At 43.7% G+C, this 24,462-nt stretch overlaps 1 protein-coding gene across 1 annotated transcript in view; it reads left to right on the forward strand.

The window, feature by feature from the left end:
• NCBP1 (nuclear cap binding protein subunit 1) overlaps positions 1-24,462 on the forward strand; it is a 2,903,332-nt gene that overhangs the window by 1,922,781 nt on the left and 956,089 nt on the right. The window contains exon 18 of the mRNA XM_044060340.1: positions 14,433-14,555. Coding sequence (XP_043916275.1) covers positions 14,433-14,555 — 123 coding nt within the window. The remainder of the gene's footprint in view (positions 1-14,432; positions 14,556-24,462) is intronic.

Below are 24,462 nucleotides of genomic sequence, written 5' to 3' on the forward strand. Positions count from 1 at the left end.
GAAAAACCTATGGTCTCAACACAGCCACAGTTTGGAAACAATAATACCACTAATTCCATGTGTTCAAAAGAATTTCTGTGGTGGGCTCAAGCATGCCAAACAAACACAGGTCTCCCATTCAGCAAGCCTCAAGCAAATCAAGTCATCACAACAGACGCCTCGGACTATGCCTGGGGGGGCGCACATGACAGATCAGTGCATTCAGGGCAAATGGTCCCAAAAAGAAAAGCACCTTCACATCAATCAAAAGGAAATGCTAGCAGTAATAAATGCTATTATAGCTTTCAAAGACCTTCTGCAACCAGGTCAACTATTGATGAGAACGGACAACACCACAGTAATGTGGTACATAAACAAACAGGGAGGAACACACTCATACCCCCTATGCAGAATGGCCATGTCACTTTGGAACATGGCCATGGACTTACAAATCGAACTACAAGCACAGTACTTGCCAGGCAAGGAAAACACGCTGGCAGACAACCTAAGCAGAAATATGACAGATCCACACGAATGGAAGTTGCATCCTCAAGTTTTTACAGAGATAATCCAAGCATGGGGAAGGCCAGACATAGATCTCTTTGCCTCCCACAAAAATCACCAATTGACAAAATTCTGCTCAAGGATTTTTCAACCAAAGGCCTGGAGAGTGGACGCTCTCTCTTTCAGTTGGACATCAATGACAGTTTATGCCTTCTCACCTCTTCCTCTGCTGCCCAAAGTTCTATTGAAAACCAGAGCAGACAGACCAAAGATGATTCTCATTGCTCCAGACTGGCCAAGACAACACTGGTACCCACTGCTGAGGAGCCTGACGCATTCCCCACCATGGACCCTGCCTCTAATGCCTCTTCTCCTGACTCAGCACAGCTTCAAAACTCTTCACAGTCAGCTAAAAACACTCAATCTAGCCGCATGGAAGATTCCTTAGCATCACAACAGATCCTACTCTCCAAGGAGGTGCAGGATGTCATTTTGGAGGCCAGAAGGCTGTCTACTAGAAAAGCTTACTCCGCAAAATGGAAACGGTTTTGTGTCTGGAATGAGAAAAAGGGCCAGGATCCTGGAAAACTGAATTTACCTCAAATATTACAGTATCTAGCTGAGCTGCTAAGCAGTGGACTTTCATTCTCCTACATCAAAATCCATGCCTCAGCCATTTCTGCAGAATACAACACTGATCCACCCTTATTCTCTCACCCCCTCTTAAGACAGTTCCTCAGAGGGGCTAAGAATCTAAAACCCCCAAGGAAACAACCAATACCTGCTTGGGATCTCAATTTCATTCTGGAAAAACTGACCCTGCCTCCTTTTGAGCCAGCTGCGTCATCAGATTTGCAATATTTGTCCTGGAAAACAGCTTTCCTTCTGGCTATTACCTCAGCTCGTAGAGTTTCAGAACTACAAGCTCTCATGGCTGTGCAGCCTTTTATCATCTTCCATCAGGACAGAGTTTCATTACGAACCAACCCGTCCTTTATGCCAAAAGTGGTATCCAGGGTAGCTTTAAATCAGGCCATACACTTACCTACCTTTTATCCTAATCCTCAAAACAAAGGGGAGAGATTACTACATTCCTTGGACATCCACAGACAACTGCGTTATTACGTTATTATTTGGACAGAACAAAGCCTTTCAGAAAATCAGAACAGCTCTTTGTGTCCTATGCTATAGGGGCTCAAGGAAAGCCAATTTCCAAACAGACAATCTCAAAATGGATAGCCCACTGCATACGCTTTTGCTATTCTTTTCATGGCAAAACTGTACCTACAGGCATCAGATCTCACTCCACAAGGGCCACGGCTACCTCTGCAGCCTTTCTCAGAGGAGTTCCTACCAAAGATATTTTAGAAGCAGCCACTTGGAGTTCTGTGCATACCTTCTCCAAGCACTACCACCTTCCACTATACTCCAAATCTAGAGCGGGCTTTGCCACTGCAGTCGTGCAGGGCATTCTGGCTCCTCCTAGTTCCACCTAGTGCCTACCATCCTTTTCTTAGCTTTGGGATTCTACCCATCTGTTATGACTGCAGCTGTATGCACGATGAACATAGTACAGTTTTGTACCTACCATAAATATAGATGTTTGAGTGCTAATACAGCTGCAGTCCAGGTTTCCCTCCCTCCTTCCCCTCTTGGGACAGGCCTATTGGCTAACATATCTTCATGCAACCAGATTGGGGTATTCATTCATGATGTGTTTGCTTGCACTACTGTGTTTTGATTATATGGCATTGCTTTATTACACAAATTTATGTATTGCCTTCCTTCTGGGGGCACCTGACATCTGGGGCAAGAAAAACTGAAGAAAATGGCGTCGGCTGGTTCTTTTATACCCCTGTCGCACTGACGTCAGGGAAGAAGCGACGACAACCGACGCCGGACCTAGACTTTGGAATTCGGCCGACCGAGGACCCGCCTGACGACAGGAGAACCCATCTGTTATGACTGCAGCTGTATTAACACTCGAACATCTACATTTATGGTAGTTACAAAACTGTACTTTCCTGACCCAGAGACTCCCCAGACTCTGGAATAGACAAGCCAATACATGTCAAGCAGAGCGCCTCTTTGGCCCTCTTCAGAAGGAACATTGACGATTGGATGGGAGAAAGGAAATTCACCCCGGGGATCACGTCAGTTGCCCTGCTAGACAGGGGTCCAGGGAAGTAAATAGTGTGGGAAGAAATAGCCAGGGAATTGTTATGGCTAGGCTTGTATAGGCCCTAGGGCCGATAGCCTAGTACCAACCTGTGAACCTATAATCATTCCTCCAGTCTAGAAATCCTTGCAGTTATTTTCCCAGCGCTACAATATTACATTTATCAGTTTAAGACCCCCCCCCCCCCCCCCCAATTAAGGGCATCCATGTCACCATTGGATGATTTCACATTGAAATGTTAGAAAACACTATTCCTGGTGACTGGAGTGTCAGTCATAAGGGTCTGAGAACTGCAAGCCTTGTTAGTGAAGCTGTCTTATTTGACATTTCATAAGGAGAGGGGTTTGTAAGCACTTCATGCCAAAAGTGTAAACACAAACAAATCCATTAACATACCTCTATTTTTTTCCAAGGTAACAGAACAAATCTAAATTATTTCTTGCATTTCATGGATTCCCACAGAATGCTAAGGTTTCACATTAGCAGTATTAAGGAGTTTCTAAAGATGGGATCATTTCTCTCGGTTCTTCGCACCATAGAGAAATCCCTCAAATCTTGTTTACCCTATCCATCCAACTCAACTGGTGCTCTAACCTTTCAAGCTCCTTTCCAACTCTGTTTAATATATCTGTCCCTCAGCCTACTTCAGATCTCTCTAGCATTTCTGAAAAATGGACGCGATCTAGGTATTCAGCTAAGTTAAAAGACCATTGTATATCTATTGGTTAGTTACTCATTTTGTTTCTGCAAATGGTTTTCTATTTATTTCCTTCTTTCATTAAATGGAAAAAAAAGTTTTTACTTCTGTTCCTTTGAAAGCAAGGGACGTGAAGACTTGGTTGCTACTCCTGCTTTGATTTTCTCAAATAGTATAGTTCTGTCATGAATGCTTTCAGTTCAAATAACTTAAAATCTTCTATTTCTTGTGATTTTGCTGTTTAAGGTTCTCTGTGTGTTTCATGGTTGTTTCTAAAATTTATAAAGTTTTCTTATACATATTATCATATCTAAGTTTTCTTTGCTCTAGTGATTAGTACTTGTGCCAATTCTAAATATAATAGACAAGGGCTTCAAAAAATGGCGAATGCAGCCACAAGATTCCACCCTGAACATCCAAGATCTCTGTGTAGTATGCCTGAGGAGAGAACATTGATTTCTGGTGTGCACATGTGTGGCCCACCTCTTTGTAGTGTGTCACAAATGCAAAGGGCTTTGGCCCACTAATTGCAGAAAATGAGCTAATTCTTAATGAGCAGTTCCCAGTAAATATAGAAAAGGATAACAGCAATGACAGTGACAATTGTGATTCAGATTTAAATAAATGTTCTTTCATTCCCCTCTGTATCCAGAACAGACTGAATTGGCCCACTTTCCCCTCTTGAAGCTCCTTCCCTGCTCCCAGTTTTGGCACTGGTGACCTCAGAAGCATTGACTTGCTTGGGGGCCTCTTAGGTCTGCATGACTGGCTTGGAAACTTCAGTGCTGATATCCATGTGTCTGACTTGCTTGACACAGAGACCCTTACAGCTAGTGGAGTCTTGAGCTGAGCACTTGACACAGGGTTTTCAGCATCTTCTTCAGTTCTCATTCACTCAGTGCCATTTTCAGTGTTAGAGTCTTCAACATTTGAATTCTCTGATCTTAATGTCAGAGTCATCCAGGATGTCTGTCATGTCCCCATCCTCATTGCCATTAACATCAGTAGGGAACAATATGACATCAACCTGGTGGTTCCTGGGGCTGACTGGATCATTTTTCGACATGACCTCAATTTGCCTCCCCCCAGCTTCTCCATCTGTACTTATACCTTCTCATTACCCAACTCAGAGACAGACTAAATTGTAAGGCTTTACCCAACATTCTACAAGAACCTCAAGTAAAGTCTTCTGGGGATTTAGACACTGCCTCACTGAACTTTCCAAGGAAATGAATGTGTAAAAGGAGGCCCATTGACTCCCCAGTGGAGTCTTTCACTTCTGACACTAATTTGGATAAAAGGAAGGTTTCCTCACAGTCCTTATTGGAAGATATCAGGTTTGGCTCTGCAGTACCCCCCCCCCCCCCCCCCCCAGTGAAGTGTTGAAGTCTTCAGATCTGGCCTTCTATCTTCTGGGTGCCCCTCCCCTCCGACTGCCTGATTGACTTGTTGTCTGGGAGAATATTGCCAGAGCACAGTTCTACTGAAGCAATCCTGAGAAAGCTAGACAAAATTCTTTGCTCTCATAAAGACAGGCAGCTTTGCAGTTAGTGTCCTCCAATGGACTCTATTTTTTCTGACAGCAGCAACCAAAATAGTTGCATAACACCTCTACCATTCATCCCAACAGAAGACTCTAGGGTGATGGACAGAATGGGGAAATGTGTTTATGCCTTGGGCATGTTTGCCATGAGGGTGTTGAAATGTATTAATTGCATTAACTTCATAGGTATATAGCTGAACAAACATTGGCCTCCTTGAGAAAGTCAGCCACTCCAGAATCTAGAAAACAAGTTGAAGCTCACATGACCATGCTATTAACTATAACCAGTTTCTCCACAAAACTGTTGCACAACACAGAGAAGCAAGAATGTCGGGTGCAAATATAATACCTGGCTCTGCATTTGTGATTTTGCAGACAACTTTAAGACATCCTTCAGTGCCCTTTATGGGCGATCCTCCCTGTTCGGACTCACAACCAGAGAAGTTACCAAAGTGCGAGCAAGAAGGAAAAACATTGCTGTTAGAGTACAGTTTGAGAACCCCACAGCAGTTCTTCAACAAGAATCAAAAAAAGTCCTAAATCATTCTGTTTCAGGAAATCCCAACATTCATCCTTTGACTGCTGTTCTGACATGGGCATCTGAGGAGTAAGCAGTCCCTTCAATGAATGCCACCCTAAGGACACAGGTGGTCCACAAAACCAGAGGTGTAGGGGTTCCTTTTCTGGAAAACAGTATCAGCATTCCTCGAGGCTTGCCCAACTCTTCTGCTTTCCCCCATGGAGGCAGTTGGGGGTAAACTGTCCCATCACTCAGGTGCCTGAATAACCATCTTGCAAGACGGATGAGAAAAATAATACTCAGACCATACCATACCCCTTTCTTCAACTGCAAAATAGCAGTCTCTGCCACTCCCAGATGTTTTGTGCCACCAGCATACAGTTACAAAAAGAAAGCGTCACTGTATTAGAAAAAAGAGCCATATAAGAGGTCTCAACAAAAAAAGAGTCTGGGTTTATTCCAGATTCTTTTTAGTTCCAAAGGGGGAGACCAAGGACCTGAAGCCAATTTTTAGTACATCACAAAGATCCAGTTCTGGGTGGTCATAGTGCCAGCAGTTTTGCCTAGATTATATTCAAATGACTGAATGCAGTTGATAGACCTCCATCACACCCACTTCCATATCAAAATTGCCAAGGTGTCCATGAGGTTTCTACACTTTTCGCAAGGCATCAGTCACTACTAGTTTTAAGCACCACCATTCAGTTGTAACACAGCCCCCATGATAATTACCCAGTGCATGGCAGTAGTTGCAGCTCATCTGCTACTGAAAGGGATCTGCTTATTACTGTATTGTGGTGTTCGGCTCCTGGCTGCAACATCAATAGAGTCCCTTCTCATTGTTAGAGATTACTTGCTACAGTGCTACCCATACTTTGATATCTCTATAAATGTGGAAGAATTATGGCTTCAGCCTTCTCAGACATTGGTTTCACTGGCTACCATCTGGACACTTCATGTATAGTAAACTGCCACTCTGCTCAGCAGCTCGAATCCTAAAAGTTCTCATTGATTTGCTTCACACATACTTTAGTTCCATGTGTTTAGCTTTACACGAGGGTGCTACTTTCGACTCTGTACAATGGTCCCTGCTTTCCCATATAATGTACATCCAAATTTGTGTCTCTTTGGTCTGTGGAGTGCACCTGACTTGGTGGCTAGAATCTTAGTTTCAATAGGACAGCCCTTAGTCTTCCCCACACCAAAGGCAACAGTCATCAAGGATATACACCATTACTAGGATTTATGGTTATTCGATGGGGCGAATGGACCAAGGAGCCCGGGCACACTTAAAGGGCAATTTGTAACAGTAGCGTCCTAGTGAGTTAGGGCAGTTCTGGAGTTGCAGGTCCCTCAGCGCTACCTGCTTCCAGGGGTGATTGCCATTCACAGATTCATCAAGGCAAGTGATGGAATGCATGGACTTGGTGGTTCTGTTCGAGCAGAGTTAGTGGTAATGAGGAGTGTTGGTAATGATGGACTTCAGAATTATTTGGTTAGTTTTTGAGGCAGAATTGATAGTTTGCAGTGTGCATATACTTTGTTTAATCCTGGGATTTTTTTAACTTCATTCCAGAATTTTTGAGGTTAAGAGATGTTAGAATACATATGTTTTGAAAATTGCTAAGAATAGTAAGGGCACATCCATGCCTCTATGCTATGTAAATGCCTGTAATTTTGCCACTGATCAATACTGGCATTTGAAAAATAAACATTGAGCTGAGCAGTTGGGTATTCATTTATTGACCAGTTCAGTTTAATACTTGTCAAAACTTAGAAACCCAGTGATAGTTTAAACAAATATTTTTTTTTTATTTTTGGCTTTATTTGACGCATCCACCATGGATGACTGTACTATTTATATATCCTATAGAAGACTGTCTCTGAATTCATTCCAGCATTTCCCTCATTTTTCTGAAAATATTTATTGGTGACATGCGCAGTCATTTTATTGAACAGCCGGTGACTGATCGCATGTCCAAGACAGCCTCCTTATAGATCACTGCATTATACAGCTATAAAAACTAGTATCCCTAGGGCCACAGCTGACATAGATGTTTGGTCCCTGCCATGGCAAAATGCTGAATAAGCGTAAAGGACTATCTGATGTCTGATATGCATTTGCCTCAGATAAAGCAGATTGCCATCGAAAGACACCTGTTGCTGAATGATATGAAATTGTTCAAACTCGCCGTTTGTTCTTACACACTGGTTCGGAGCCGATCCTCGGCTCCGAGTCGGCCACTTCACAAGCTCTGCATCTAATAGAAAGCTCAAGGTACAGACTATATCCCATGATCCTCCTCTACCATCCCTCAGATCTAGTTTGCCGCTGCAGCTGATCGCATCGAAAGGAGAGCTCGGGCCAGTTAAAACTTTCAATTTTTTGCTAGTATGTATGTATATATATATATATATATATATATATATATATATATATATATATATATAGATAGATAGATAGATAGATAGAGATAGATAGATATAGAGAGAGCGAGTGTTAGTGTGTGTGTGTGTGCACCTTTAGCCAGGTTTTGTGGCCTATAGATATTTTATACATATAATCTTAGGGCTTAGGCCTATTTTTCTTTTTCTGTCAGGGCTCTGACAGTTGGAGATCTTGAAACAGAGGGGTGATTGGCAGACCATTGCCCCTACTGAGGACAAATCGGTGTTGCTGAAGGCATTTGGGGCTCAACCTTCTACCTCCTGGGTGACCCCGTCCTTCGATGAACTAATGGATCTGATAGCTCGAAGGGCGTGGGAGACTCCAGATACAGTGGAACCAGTCCCTAGGAAGCCGAGTAAGTATATTACTGCCCCCCCGAGACAAGGCTTATCTTACAAAAGGAGTCCCAGTGGATGCTATGGTGGTAGCGGCAGCCACGAAGAAGGAAATGTCTGAGCCATCTTCCTCTGTTCATCCTCCTAATAAGGATTCCAGGATTATGGACCGATACGGGAAGCATGTTTTCAGTTCAGCAACTTTTTCCATGCGTTCGCTGAACTACCTCCCGCATTTTACACAACTTCAGAGAGATCTCATTAAAGAGTTGGGAGATACTCTCCAGGGTAACATAGATGCTGCTGTCTCCGATAAGGTAATAGCACAACTTAACACCCTCACTTCGATTGTAAACACGTCCATGAGGCTCATCTCGTATGCGGCCGAAGGGTCGAGTAGGGCTGCAGCGATCGATCTACAGAGGCAATCCTGTATGCGCTTTTGCTCCTCTGCGGAAGCCTTCAAGTCTTCCTTTACTAATGCCCCATTCGATGGTGCCACCCTGTTCGGTCCCAAAGTGAAGGAGACTCTCACTCGGTGTGAGCAAGAAGGTAAGACCTTGTCTGCCGTAGGGGTCCATTTTTCCGCCCCGACCAGACCATACCCTAAAGGGCAAAGAGGTGGAAAAATGTGGTTCCAAAAGACTCCAGGATCTTTCCAGCCCACACAGAGCGATGCCCCCTCCAGAGACAGAGGAGGAGGCAGGAATGGAAGACGCCGCCCAGGCGGCAGAGGGGGTCCGCAGAACCAGGGCGACAGGAATAGCGTCCCTGGGAAGCCCTTCCAGCACTCCTGAAGGGAGGGCCCGACTGTCATACTCTGGAGGCAGTCGGGGGTCGCTTAGCTTTATACCCAGAGGCCTGGCTAAGTCTTACATCGGATTCTTGGGTAAAAAGCGTAGTAACCAGAGGATACAATATCCCTTTTATCACCATACCCCCACAACAAAAGAGATTTCCAGATGTTCCACCCAGTCTGCGAAATCAAGCAACCGTAGAAATAAAAAGGCTGCTCAAAAAAAGTCTCATCCAACCAGTCCCGGCAGACCAGATAGGATCCGGAACTTACTCAAGGTTCTTTTTAGTTCCATAGAAAACTGGACTGGAGGCCGATTTTGGACCTCAGCAAACACAATACCTTCGTAAGGAAGGAAAAATTCCGGATGGTCACGCTACAGTCGATCCTTCCCTTCCTACAGAAGGACGATTGGATGTGCTCTATAGATCTCAGGGATGCTTACTACCATATCAAAATGGCCAAAGCGTCCCGAGATCATCTGCGCTTCCGGCTGGGAGCCAGTCATTTCCAATTTTGAGCACTGCCCTTTGGTCTCACCTCAGCCCCCAGGGTGTTCACCAAATGCATGGCAGTAGTGGCCTTTCACCTGAGGTGGTTAGGATTCCAGGTGTTTCCATATCTAGACGACTGGCTCCTCACCGCCACCACCAAGCATAGTCTGTTACAATCCATGGAATACACGATCAACCTTTGTTCCCATTTAGGGATCTCAGTCAATTTCGAAAATCTGCCTGATCGCCCTTGCAGCATATTTCATTCATAGGGGCGGAATTAGACACTACTACAATGCTGATCAAACTCCCACAAGCAAGAGTATCAACCCTCAGAGACCAGGTCGCTATTCTGATTCGGAGCAGAAAAGTTTCTGCGGCACAAGTGCTGAAAGTGTTGGGCTTGATGTCAGCCACATTGATTGCAGTTCCTCTCGACAGGATGCACATGAGGATCCTCCAGTGGCTGCTCTTCGCGCAGTGGTCATTCCAACAACTCCGTCTGTCTCACCACATCTCGATCACAGAATCTTGCAAGCGGGATCTTCAATGGTGGCTAAACAGCCAGAATCTGACGATGGGTTGTCCGTTTGTATTACCCAGTCCTGTAGCCACAGTAACCACGGATGCTTCCCTGATGGGGTGGGGGGGACTTTTTCAGGGGAGAACAGTCCAAGTAGAGTGGTCCAAGATAGAGTACAATCTGCATATCAATGTTCTGGAGCTGAGAGCAGTGTTCCTAGCTTTGCAATACTTTCAGGAGTCTCTGCCTCTAGGAACAGTGGCAGTTCAGACAGACAATATGTCGGTGGTCTGGTACATAAACAAGCAGGGTGGAACCAGATCTTATCCATTATGCAGAGAGGCCCTAAGAATTTGGCAATGGGCTGCGTCCACAGGTCATTTTCTGATAGGAACACACATCCCGGGGTCATCCAACGTCATTGCGGACAGGTTGAGCAGAGCCATCCTGTTACCTCACGAGTGGTCCCTGAACAACCAAGTGGCAGAAAGGATTTTCCGCAGATGGGGCCAGCCTTGCTGCGATCTTTTTGCATCCCCCTTGAATGCCAAATGCAGAAGCTACTTTGCCCTTCTTCCCCCTCCAGGGGGTGCCACCAGGGACGCACTAGTGCACGATTGGCCCCCGGGTCTCCTGTATGCTTTCCCTCTTGTCCTCTTGATTCCCAAATTTCTACAGAAAGCCAGGAACCTGGAAAGGACGATCATACTCATAGCTCCATTCTGGCCTCGACAGATCTGGTTTCCCTTTCTTCATGCCCACCTGATGGAGGAACCATGGATTCTGAACCCGGAGCCAGATCTTTTGACTCACTCGTCGGGAGTTCCTCATCCGTCCCTACGGTCCCTCAAACTGACAGCTTGGCTGCTCCACTTCCCAATTTAGCCAGGTCAAAGTTTTTGTCTTCTTCAGTACAACACATCCTACTTTCTTCTCAAAAACCTTCTACCAGAAAATTATAGAAAAGCAAATGGAAACATTTTGCTTGCTGGGCATCAACACAAGGATTAGATTCCCTGGTGGCCCCTATACACAAAATTCTAGAATTTTTTCCACACTGTTTCATGAAGGGGCCTCTACTTCTACGATAAGGGTGCAATTTGCGGCCATATCGAACTTCCATGTAGGTGAAGGGGATTCTTCAATTATGTCGCACAGGCTTTGTAGGGCCTTCATGAAGGGTACCTTTCACCTTCAACCACCCATCCGCGAACCGGTTTCCCCATGGAATTTGAATTTGTCTCAGCTTATACTACCACCTTTTGAGCCAGCGTCAACATGTTCAATTAAGTATATGTCATGGAAGACCCTATTCCTCATCGCTATTACCTCGACTCGTAGAATTTCAGAGCTACAGGCACTGTCAGTTAGACCGCCATACATGATTTTTCACCCTGACAGAGTTTCCTTGCGTACTAATCCGTCCTTTCTCCCGAAGGTATGCTCTGTACTTAACATTAACCAATCCATTGAACTACCCACATTTTTCAAAAATCATTCAAACAAATTAGAATACATAAGTACAATGAAAGAAAAGGTGAGACTCCGCTGGATGTTCCACTGCTTTATTAAAATACACAAAAAGTTGTATCCGAAACTGGTAAGAAACTCCAACAAAATAAATATCCACTGACAAGCACTTTCGGGTTAAAACCCTTCATCAGATCACATACTAAAAACACTTCCTGATATTTAAAATACATGTCAACCAATGAGAGTTAGTAAAAAGCCCGCCTTTTCTGCAAGGCTGGTTTTAAAGGTACACAGTCATTTAAGCCCGGAGTTCTGTGGGCCATCAATTCCAAAATCCATTTGGACTCCATAGATTCAGTTAATAGTTTAACATCACCCCCCCTATTGTTCATGACAACATTAACCACTGCTTTGAATTTAAAATTGTGTGTGGGGTGGGTCTCAATATGCTTATATAAAGCATTATGTGCATCTTTATTCCTAATTGAAGACATATGTTGCAATATTCTTACCTTAAACATATTGTTGGTCTTGCCAACATAAAAACATATGCATTCAGTGCACTCCGCTAAGTAAATTAAATTACTTGTCCTACAGGTAGCTTTTGCTTTGAAATTAAAGACATGTCCACTGACTGGATGTGTAAAGATGTGATCTTTATTTATAAATTGGCATGCTTTACAATATCCACATGGGACACTGCCAATTTTTTCTTTTAGGATACAAGTTTGGGTTACTGTTTTCTCTTTACAAAGGATATCTTTTAGATTCTTGTTTCTCCTATAACCAAATTGTGGATAAGCCCCCACTATATTTCTTAACTTGTTATCTCCCCTCAAAATATTCCAGTTTCTGTTGACAATATCCCTGATGTCTCCTATATTACTACTATATGTAAACAATACCCTTGGTTCATTAAGTTTGTGTGTGGTATTAGTGGTTCTTATTTCCCTTTATTACATTTAAGCCATGGCTTAAATCTATTATCTCTTTTGTGTGATTGGTATCAACCACTCTATTAACCAGTTCTCCTCTATAGCCCCTTTCTAAAAGTTGTTCTTCAAATTAACCATTTCACATTCAAACATCTTATCATCCAGATTCAATCTGGAAATTCTGCCAATCTGGCCCTGAACAATATTTGAAAATATATATCGGGGTGCATGCTATCGAAACAAAGCATTGTATTTTTCCAGCACTCCTTCCTATATAGGCTTGATGAAAAGCCAGCTTCATTTTGTGATATACATACATCTAAAAAATCAATATTTGTGGTTGAACATTTCTTAGTAAACTTCAGGAATGTAGTAGTGGAGTGTAGATAGTCTAAAAAAACATCCAAAGATGTAACATCATCCTTCCACAAAAAGAAAATATCGTCCACAAAACGTGTATATAAATGTATATGTTGCATCCATTCTGGCTTATTAAAAATCATAGCCTTTTCCCAATGTCAAAGGACCATATTGGCATAAGTATTGGCACAGGGAGTGCCCATGGCCACCCCCTGTGCCTGTCTATATGTATGTTGTGCTCCTACAAACACATTATTTTCTAGAACCAGGGTTAATAAAGTACTGAAGCGGACATTATCCAAATGGCTTTCGGACTGCATAAATTTTGTTCATTCTGCTTCAAAGCAATCACTTCCATTCAAACCTAAGGCTCATTCTACCAGGGCCGTTTCTACTTCTTCTGCCCATGCCGCTCTTCTTCTGTTGGATACTATTTGTGCAGCAGCTACGTGGACAAAACCTCATACGTTTGCCACTCACTACAAAGTAGACAGGTCCTCCAAGGACAGAGCATCTTTTGGTTCCACTGTACTCGGGAACGTTCTTCCATAGTCACCCAGGGTAACGGAGCTAGGGATGCCACCCGTGTGTAAGAACAAACGGTGAGATCGAACAATTTCACATAAAGAAGTTATGTTCTTACCATAACGTTCCATGTGAATTGTTCATCTCGCCTTTGTTCTTACTTCCCCTCCCTCCATCCCCCGCCACGTTCTGGAAGAACGGGTATGACTAGTGTCTGGTTGGTTTGTCTACGTTGCCTTCTCTACCCAATCCTCAGTAAGTAGCCTATTGTCTATTTGCCTATCTGAGGGTGGTTCTAGTAGTTTTCAGCTTCAAGTGTGTGTGATGGCATGAGAGTTAGACTCGGTGATTAGTACTGGTTTCTGGTTCTTGCAAACTAGATCTGAGGGATGGTAGAGGAGGATCATGGGAATATAGTCTGTGCCTCGAGCTTTCTATTAGATGCAGAGCTTGTGAAGCAGTCGACTCGGAGCCGAGGATCGGCTCCGAACCCGTGTGTAAGAACAAAGGCGAGATGAACAATTCACATGGAGCGTTATGGTAAGGACATAACTTCTTTTTTCTTACCTGAAAACATAAGCATATCACAGTTGCGTGTTGATTAGCCACGTATTTATTTATTCTTAAACTACTTTGCTTGCAAACAGTTTATTCAAGCCTTAATCATACATATCTTTTGTTTTATTTTCTTGGTTGTTTTACTTAAGGTGGGTTAATTGTTTTACTGTGTAGATCTTTGTGGTTGTGGGTAAAGAAACTGGCAAGGAGAAAGTAATGTACAGCATTATAGTAGAGTACATTATGTACAAAGTGTGATGGTGATGCTGAACTTGAGTGGTACAGTACAGTAAATCCAGCCCCCTCTTCTGATCTATGACTTTAGCTACTTAAAAGTGACCAGGCATTTTTATTGCCTAGCATATTGCCTTCTGAGAGGCAAGCTAAGGAAAAATTATTTTTGCTAGTTTTGATACTAAGGTACCTGGAAGGCAGCAAACTTTGATGATTGAAGGTAGCAGCACTGCTGTGCAAGGAGCTGCTGTTGTAATCTATGTTGCCATGCAAAATTGTTACAGTTAATACCATTTCTCCTTAAAACATGTTATTCATTTTGTTGTAGGCTCTATTCCCGGATACACTGTTGCTGTTAATCTCACCAATGCCATTAAAAATAAAGCAACCAATGAAGAGCTCATGAACATTTTGAAGGAAATACCCAATCCTAATCAAGATGACGATGATGGTAAGTTTGAGTTGTCATTTATTCAGTTGCTAAAAAGAGGGCATTGTTTTGTTTCATAAGATGGCTTTGCCAGGATGATTACATCCAGGTGATAAGCTGGAGATCTAGGAAATCTGTATGGGATATGCTGTCAGTTATGTTTAGCAGATGCTGTTTGCATTAACAAACATGACTCCGTCACTTGGTCGTCTTCCATTTATTTATTTTCTCTTTATTTAATGATACTATAATTCAAAGATGCGTACTATTACAGAAATGAGTGTAAGTAGAACATTAAGGAGGCTACAAGAAGAGCTAAACCCAAACATAAAACTACTGTTCAATCTCAGCCTTACTACAGGATATGTACCCAAAGAGTGGCGTACAGCAACAGTAGTCCCTCTCCACAAAGGTGGTGCCTCAACGGATCCTGGAAACTATCGCCCCATAAGCCTCACTAGCTTGGTCTGCAAAGCTATGGAAAGGAGCATCATGGACCTCATAAATAAAGATATTGGGGACTTGGACACTGGATCCTACCCAGTTCGGCTTTAAGGGCAGATCCTGCCTCTTAAACCTGGTCGATTTCTTTGAAACGGTCACCAAGGCCATTGACGAGGGGAAGGTGGTCCACACAGCCTACCTGGACCTCGCAAAAGCCTTCGATGCAATACCCCACTCGGGCATTATAGATAAGCTCACCAGCTTAAATATATACCCCTTTGTCACTAGATGGGTTGCAAACTAGCTCAAGGACAGAACCCACATGGTTAGAATTGCTGGAGCCACGTCAGACTCCAAACCAGTTACAAGTGTCGTCCCACAAGGCTCAGTCCTAGGACCTCTCTTGTTCGGTATATATTTCTCGGAGGTACAGGCCAACATGGAAGGACTGTGGCTGACCAAATTCACAGATGACTGCAAACTGGGCGCCATAATCGACTCTTCAGCCAGCACAAGCATCCTTCAAAAGGGCCTCATAGAAACAGACAACTGGTGCCAGAGCCATGGCCTCAAGCTAAACGCCAAAAAAGTGTATAGTCATCCCCTTTGGCAAAAAACAAAGTGCCCACAAATTACCACATAGGTGGTAATCCATTAAGTACGGAAGAAGTAATTAGGGACCTGGGGACCCAAGTTGATAGCAATCTCTCATTTGACAACCACGTGGCCAAAGTGGTTAGAAAAACATTTTATATAGCCCACCTAATCATAAAGGGATTCACATCTAGATCAGGGGAGGTCATCGTGCCTCTTTACTCATCCCTCATCAGGCCCATAATTGAGTACAATGCCCCTTTTGGGATGTACCTTACCAGACACCTGCAGCAACTGGAAAGACCCCAAAAGTACCTCACCAAGAGGATCAAAGGGCTCAAACAGATGCCATATGCTGCCCGGTTAAAGAAACTCCAGCTCTACTCAGTGGCATACCGCCTGCTCAGAGGCTATCTGTGCCTGATGTATAAAGCCATGTCCAACCCAGAATTAATGCTGCACCTCAGAAAATCCAAATCCCATCGAGCTACGCGCTCGAGAGACTTGAACCTCAGCACTGAAATAAATAGGACATACTGGAGGGACAGATTCATAACCCAGAGGCTCCCTTCACTTTGGAATAAAATCCCACTCCAGGTTAGGCAGTCCCTCTGACTCTCTTCGAGGAATCTTGATGAGTGGATGGGAGATCGTAGGTTTACCTCGGGTATTACTTCTGTGTCACTGTTAGAGGCACAGTATACTAACCTCGAAAAAGGGCATAGCAAAATTAATTTAAAATGGGTGGCAAAAGCCAAACACACTCTGGCTAGGCTTATAAATGCCCTAGGGCAGATAGCCTAGTATGAACCTATGAACCTATTAGTTTGATGGCTCTTCACTGTTGGGACAATTTGTAGGCAAGTGACATGAGTGAGGTTATTGAGCAGCTGTCACCAGAGTCTACTCCTTGAAGCAGGTCTGTGATGCAACATCAGTAGATATTCCATTCACTGGTCCTTAAATACCATTAGCCTTCTGTATGCACACTGTAATTGTTGGGTATTAGAGCTAGGGTTCTTCTAAGCAGATGAAAGAAGACTTGTTTGCCTAGATGTAAAACTTTAAAAAGTTGATTTACATCTGCTCATCTTGAGATGTAAAAAGCATTGGATAGGCCATTGAGAATCCTACTGCTTGACATCATGAACTCAAGTTCTGACTGCAGGTGACCCTCCAATTTCCTCTAAGGAGGAATCTGTTATGTTTTAAACTGTGCAAAAGACTGTTGCAGATTTTGACTTGTAGGCTTGAATGAGTTTTAATTGCAGGCGCATGCAGTTAATATGATCAGACAAGGTCTCGGGCACCTTTCTTGGACTAATTGGCTGCACGCATCTGTACTATTTATCATGTCTAGTCCTAGGGACTGGGCAGTATGAGCAATCTTTGCGGGTTTCCTTTAGGGATAGGGAGCACAGACTTGGCCCTGTTTGAAATGTCTGAATGCCTTGTAGATCCAGAGAATGCAGCTCTTTGTCATTGGTGTTAGGAAAGGCTGTGAATGATTCAGGGAGTAGGATCAAAATAGAATAAGTAGTAGTCCTAGACATTAGGGGGCAGAGTCAATATAGCACAAGTAACTGTCCTAGAAGTTAATTTATTTTATTGCTGGCAGGGTGAGATTAATTCTTTTTAAGCTGTGAAGTAACTTGGGGTAGAATAGCTGCTGATCCAGAGACAATGGAAGTCTTGAGTTGTGGGAATCTGAAGAAAACTATTGGAAATTATCTAGCCACATCTTCTTTATTACAGATGGCAGTAGTTGATTGCTACATGTAGCTCAAACATCCCCAATAAAATTTCTAGCTAAGCTTAATTTGAGAGGACAGAAATATTGATCAGTTAAATTCAGTTGATCAAAAAAGTAGTCTAAAAGTGATAGCCTTCTCCATATGGTGGGAGGACTAGGAAACTACCCAAGCTACAGCTTACTTCCTATTAACCCATGTTTTTACATATTGTAGGGTTCTGGCTTGCCAGTTTTAATGGAAAATGCCACATGGAGGATTCCGTGGCAAGCTGTTGCTAGCACTGCACACAACTGCAAACCCAAAAGAGCAATATCACTTGAAATGTGAACAGCATTTGCAAGTGAAAAGTTTAAAAAGAAGTTGCCCTCTCACACCTCTCCCCACACATGTGGAACTGCACAAGCCCCACTGTTTGTGTAAGTCATCTTCAGGGTCTGTGCATCTTAGGGAGGGGGGAAATCCCTGGGATCCCGCCACCTTGATTATCTGGAACAAAACCTGGTAGTTGCACACTAGTGACTGCACATAATGTATGTCATTAGTGTCCAGCAAATGAGCCTGGCACTCCGTTTAGAGTGAAAATGTGTTGTGGTGGTGCCCTGTGTGACTTAGTTTCCTGATGTGGAGGTAAGTCATCGTCATCTTCTTTCGGCTGTTCCCGTTAGGGGTCGCCACAGCAGATCACCTGTTTCCATTTCTTCCTGTCCTCTGCATCTTGCTCTGTCGCACCAACCACCTGCATATCCTCTCTCACCACATCCATAAACCTTATCTTAGGCCTTCCTCTTTTCCTGTTACCTGGTAGCTTCATCCTTAGCATCTTTTTCCCAATATACTCAGCATCTCTCCTCAGCACATGTCCAAACCATCGTAATCGTGCCTCTCTGCCTTCGTCTCCAAACCTTCCAACCTGGGCTGACCCTCTAATATACTTATTCCTAATCCTGTCCACCCTTGTCGCACCCAGTGCAAATCTTAACATCTTTAATTCTGCCACATCCAGCTCAAACTCCTGCCTTTTTGTCAATGCCACTGTCTCCAACCCGTATAACATAGCTGGTCTCACTACCCTCTTGTAGACCTTCCCTTTCACTCTTAAAGGTACTCTGTCACAAATCACTCCTGACACTCTTCTCCACCCACTCCATCCTGCCTGTACTCTCTTCTTCACCTTTCTTCTACACTCACCGTTACTCTGAACTATTGACCCCAAGTATTTAACCACATCCACCTTCACCAACTCTACTCCTTGCATCCTCACCATTCCTCTATCCTCCCTCTCATTCACGCACATATATTCTGCCTTATTCCTGCTGACCTTCATTCCTCTTCTCTCTAGAGCATATCTCCATCTCTCCAGGGTCTCCTCCACCTGTTTCCTACTCTCACTACAGATCACAATGTCATCTGCAAACATTATAGTCCACAGGGACTCCTGTCTGATCTTGTCTGTCAACCTGTCCATCACCATTGCAAATAAGAAAGGGCTCAGAGCTGATCCTTGCTTTAACCCCACCTCCACCTTAAATGCATCCATCGCTCCCACCTCAGACCTCACCGCTGTCACACTACCCTCATATATATCCTGTACCACTCTTACATACTTCTCTGACACTCCTGACTTCCTCATACAAAACAACAACTCCTCTCTAGGCACCCTGTAATATGCTTTCTCTAAGTCTACAAAAACACAAAGCAACTCCTTCTGACATTCTCTGTACTTTTCCATCAACACTCTCAGAGCAAACATCGCATCTGTAGTACTCTTTCCCAGCATGAAACCATGCTGCTGATCACTAATCATCACATCCCTTCTTAACCTTGCTTCCACTACTTTTTCCCACAACTTCATGCTGTGACTGATCAATTTAATCCCGCTGTAGTTACTACAGCTCTACACATCACCCTTATTCTTAAAAATCGGTACCAAAACACTTTTTCTCCATTCCTCAGGCATCCTCCCACTTTCCAAGATTTCATTAAACAATCTGGTTAAAAACTCCACTGCCATTTCACCTAAACACCTCCATGCTTCCACAGGTATGTTATCCGGGCCAACAGCCTTTCCATTCTTCATTCTCTTCATAGTTATCCTTACGTCCTCCTTGCTAATCCATTGTACTTCATGTACTCAGGTCACTCCAAGGCAAGTACAAATATGACTCTGTCATTGTCCATGCTGGTGTGAATGACCTGAGACGTACCTCCCTGGACTACATGAAAAGAGACATAGAGGAGCTCTCTGAGCATGTAGCCCAGGCTGGTATGACCCTGACCTTGAGTAGCATCTTACCCTCACCAAGAATGATGCCACAGTATGAAGACATGATGATCAATTTCAACAATTGGCTTAAGTATTGGTGTCATTCAAAGAGGATCCAATGCCTATCAGCTTGGGATGATATGCACGACAAGCCACGATGCTTTGCTAGGGACGGCTTGCACCTGTCACCCCTGGGCTTTCGGATATTGGCAAAGGCTCTTGCTACCCCCATAGTGCCTTTTTTAGGCAAGGCTCAAAAGACAAACCCACCTCCATAGGTATCACAAGGGATAAGAAACTAAGAGTAATGCTACTCAACGCTAGAAGTCTAAACCTCAAGATGCACGCACTCGAAACTCTCCTTAGCATGGAGAACATCGATATCTGTGCAGTAACAGAAACCTGGTTCAGGGGTCCCGAGAGCACCCCAGCACTACCAGGTTATACCTCATACCATGCTTTTCGGCCCCAAAACTTGGACCGAACCACAAAAGGAGGGAGTATCGATATTCATCAAAGATACCCACACCTCCAGGTTGGTGGCAAAGCACAAAGCATCGGAGACTATCCATGTGCAACTAACAGTGGGTAAAACTGCCTTCCAGTTTATAGCCTGCTACAGACCACCCTCCCAAACCCAGGAACCCCACTCGGCCTTTTTGAGAACACTGGAAAATATGAAGGTCTCTCCGAACACCATTATACTGGGCGACTTCAACTACCCAAACATAGATTGGGAGCATTACTCTAGCTCCAACACCCTTGCCCAAAGGTTCCTAGAATTCATAAACTCAAATGCTATGGAACAACTTGTTACCACTCCCACAAGAGGAGAAAACATACTGGACCTGATCATCACCAACATGGGGACTCTATGCTCCAGACCAGAAGTGTATCCCTCACTGGTAAGATCAGACCATAAACTGATCTCACTGGATATTCACATCCCGACCCCACCCCCTGCCCAGAAAACCACAGTGAAAAACTTCTCTAAAGCAAATTTCACACTCCTCAAAACTGAGGTGGAATCCTTCAAAGCTCCCGGGCCTGTGGAAAATACGGCCCAGACTGCAGAATCCTTTATAAATGCATTCTATGAACACCTTCAGGACTGCATGGATCATGCAATCCCAAATAAAACCAAGACCCAATCCTCCAAAGGCAGACGACCTGTCTGGTGGACCCCAACCATAAACAAACTATACAATAGAAGGAGGAAGCTACTACATGGTAGAGCAAAATCCCAAAAAGGGAAGGCATCTCTGATCAGTATTAGCAAAAAACTAAGGGCACTCATAAAATCGTCAAAGGCCAGCTTCGAGAGAAAAATTGCACAGGACACTAAGGATAATCACAGGGCTTTCTTTAGTTATGTTAGGAACCTGGGTGGGAATTCCCAGATATGCTCAGAATTAGTCCAAAATGACAAAAATACACTGATCCCACAGACATTGCCAACATCCTAGCTGACAGGTTCAGCGCAAACTTCTCCCCTCCCACCAAAGGGCAAATATCTATCCCAGCAGAGTGCTGCTCCTGACATCTCAGATGCTCAGGTGGGAGCCGCCTCTCCAAAGCAAAAACACAGCATCAATGGGACCAGACGGTGTCCCAGGCTGCCCTACATGAACTCCAAGAAGAGCTAAACCCAAACATAAAACTACTGTTCAATCTCAGCCTTACTACAGGATATGTACCCAAAGAGTGGCGTACAGCAACAGTGGTCCCTCTCCACAAAGGTGGTGCCTCAACGGACCCTGGAAACTATCGCCCCATAAGCCTGACTAGCTTGGTCTGCAAAGCTATGGAAAGGATCATCATGGACCTCATAAATAAAGATATTGGGGACCTACAGACACTGGATCCTACCCAGTTTGGCTTTAAGGGCAGATCCTGCCTCTTAAACCTGGTTGACTTCTTTGAAACAGTCACCAAGGCCATTGTCGAAGGGAAGGTGGTCCACACAGCCTATCTGGACCTCGCAAAAGCCTTCGATACAATACCCCACTCGGGCATTATAGATAAGCTCACCAGCTTAAATATAAACCCCTATGTCACTAGATGGGTTGCAAACTGGCTCAAGGACAGAACCCACATGGTTAGAATTGCTGGAGCCATGTCAGACTCCAAACCAGTTACAAGTGGCGTCCCACAAGGCTCAGTCCTGGGACCTCTCTTGTTTGGTATATATTTCTCTGAGGTACAGGCCAGCACGGAAGGACTGTGGCTGACCAAGTTCGCAGATGACTGCAAACTGGGTGCCATAATCGACTCTCCAGCCGACACAAGCATCCTCCAAAAGGGCCTCGTAGAAACTGACAACTGGTGCCAGAGCCATGGCCTCAAGCTAAACTCCAAAAAGTGTATAGTCATCCCCTTTGGCAAAAACAAAGTGCCCACAAATTACCACATAGGTGGTAATCCATTAAGTACAGAAGAAGTAATTAGGGACCTGGGGACCCAAGTTGATAGCAATCTCTCATTTGACAACCACGTGGCCAAAGTGGTTAGAAAAACATTTTATATAGCCCACCTAATCATGAAGGGATTCACATCTAGATTAGGCGAGGTCATCGTGCCTCTTTACTCATCCCTAATCAGGCCCATAATTGAGTACAATGCCCCTTTTGGGATGTACCTTACCAAACACCTGCAGCAACTGGAAAGACCCCAAAAGTACCTCACCAAGAGGATCAAAGGGCTCAAACAGATGCCATATGCTGCCCGGTTAAAGAAACTCCAGCTCTACTCAGTGGCATACCGCCTGCTCAGAGGTGACCTGTGCCTGACGTATAAGGCCGTGTCCAACCCGGAATTAAGGGACATGCTGCACCTCAAAAAATCCAAATCCCATCGAGCTACACGCTCGAGAGACTTGAACCTCAGCACTGAAATAAATAGGACATGCTGGAGGGACAGATTCATAACCCAGAGGCTCCCTTCACTCTGGAATAAAATCCCAGTCCAGGTTAGGCAGAGTCCCTCATTGACTCTTTTCAAGAGGAATCTTGATGAGTGGATGGGAGATCGTAGGTTTACCCCGGGTATCACTTCTGTGTCACTGTTAGACAGAGGCACAGTATACTAACCTCGAAAAAGGGCATAGCAAAATTAATTTAAAATGGGTGGCGAAAGCCAAACATACTCTGGCTAGGCTTATAAATGCCCTAGGGCAGATAGCCTAGTATGAACCTATGAACCTGTGAACCTATTCACTATTCCTACATCATCCAACCTGCTCTCCCTCTCATTCTCTTCATTCATCAACCCCTCAAAGTACTCTTTCCATCTCCTCAACACACTCTCCTCGCTTGTGAGTATGTTTCCCTCATTATCCTTTATCACCTTTACCTGATGCACATCTTTCCTAGCTCGGTCCCTTTCTCTGGCCAGTCTGTACAGGTCCTTTTCTCCCTCCTTAGTATCCAACCTTTCATACAACTCTTCATATGCCTTATCCGTAGCCTTCGCCACCTCTCTCTTTGCCATGCACCTCATCTCCTTATACTCCTGTCTACTTTCTTCATCTCTTTGGCAATCCCACTTCTTCTTTGCCAACCTCTTTCTTTGTATACTCTCCTGTGCTTCCTCATTCCACCACCATGTCTCCTTGTCGTCCTTCCTCTGTCCAGATGTGATACCAAGCACCTTTCTAGCCCTCTCCCTTACTAGCTCTGCTGTAGTTACCCAGCTGTTTGGTAACTCTTCACTGCCACCCAGTGCCTGTCTTAACTCATCCCTGAACTCCACCTCACAATTACCCTTTTTCAATTTCCACCATTTGATCATTGGTGCTGCCCTCACACTCCTCCTGTTAATCACCAACGTCATCCTACAAACCACCATCTTAATGCTGCCTAACTACACTTAGTGAAGCTACCAAATTGTACCATACAGCTGATCTTTATCTTTTCTTTTAAATAGGTGTGTTGATAGTTAATAGATTGCGGTTGAGATTCACCAGTTTAACAACTACTAAACTTTGTTGGCTTACATTTAGTTTAGTTTTTTGCAGTAGTGTGATTTCACATTATTCATTGCAGATGTAGGATACATGATGACTTACTGAATAGTGACATACTGCAAAATCCTGAAATGTCAAAATGTTGAAACTTTACAACACTGAGCTCAAAACCTTACTAATAGCACACATATACTACATAGTGCACTGTGCCAGTGCACAGTCAACATTCCTTCACTGTCCTGTTAGTGAAACTCTGAAACGAGAGCTTACATGGGTCTTGCAAAGGGAGGCAAGTCCAGCTATTTACACATGTAGGGATGGGGTATTTTGATTTAAATATTTTCACATTTCAGTATTGTACATCCCATATTATGACTTCCAATATATTACTTTCCAGTAAGTTGCCATGGTCCTGCAGATTTATTACCTCTTACAGTTGTACAATATTTGGTAGTATATTTAAAGGCAAGATCCAGTGTTGTTTTTTTTTTGTCTGATTCAACATTTGAATTATTGGATCTGACCAGATCTGCCTTCGGTACTTTTTCAAGCTCTTGGATCTTATCTGACTCCTCCCCTTACCTATAATACCCTCTGGTCCCCATATTACCTCAGATCTCATTTGCCACTTGGTCTTTCAAGACGTGATTAAAGGCATGGATATCATTTTAGGAAACTTAAATATTTTGACTTTCTGGGTTTCTGTTTTTGATTGTGTTAACTTTCTTCTGTTTTTTTAGAAGTTCTCTGAATTTCCTTTTATACTTTCATCTTTCTGTAACAAAAAGAAGTTTAGTAGTGTTTTTCTGTGTTACTGTTCTGTTTTATATATTACTTTTATCTGTGGTTTTTTGTTATTGAAACTGTTGCTGCTGTTATAATTTCCTTCCCAGCATGTCAGACAAAGCT

Source organism: Protopterus annectens, chromosome 2.part0 (genome assembly GCF_019279795.1).
Source record: "Protopterus annectens isolate FY-2018-M chromosome 2.part0, PAN1.0, whole genome shotgun sequence".
Classification (NCBI taxonomy): domain Eukaryota; kingdom Metazoa; phylum Chordata; order Ceratodontiformes; family Protopteridae; genus Protopterus; species Protopterus annectens.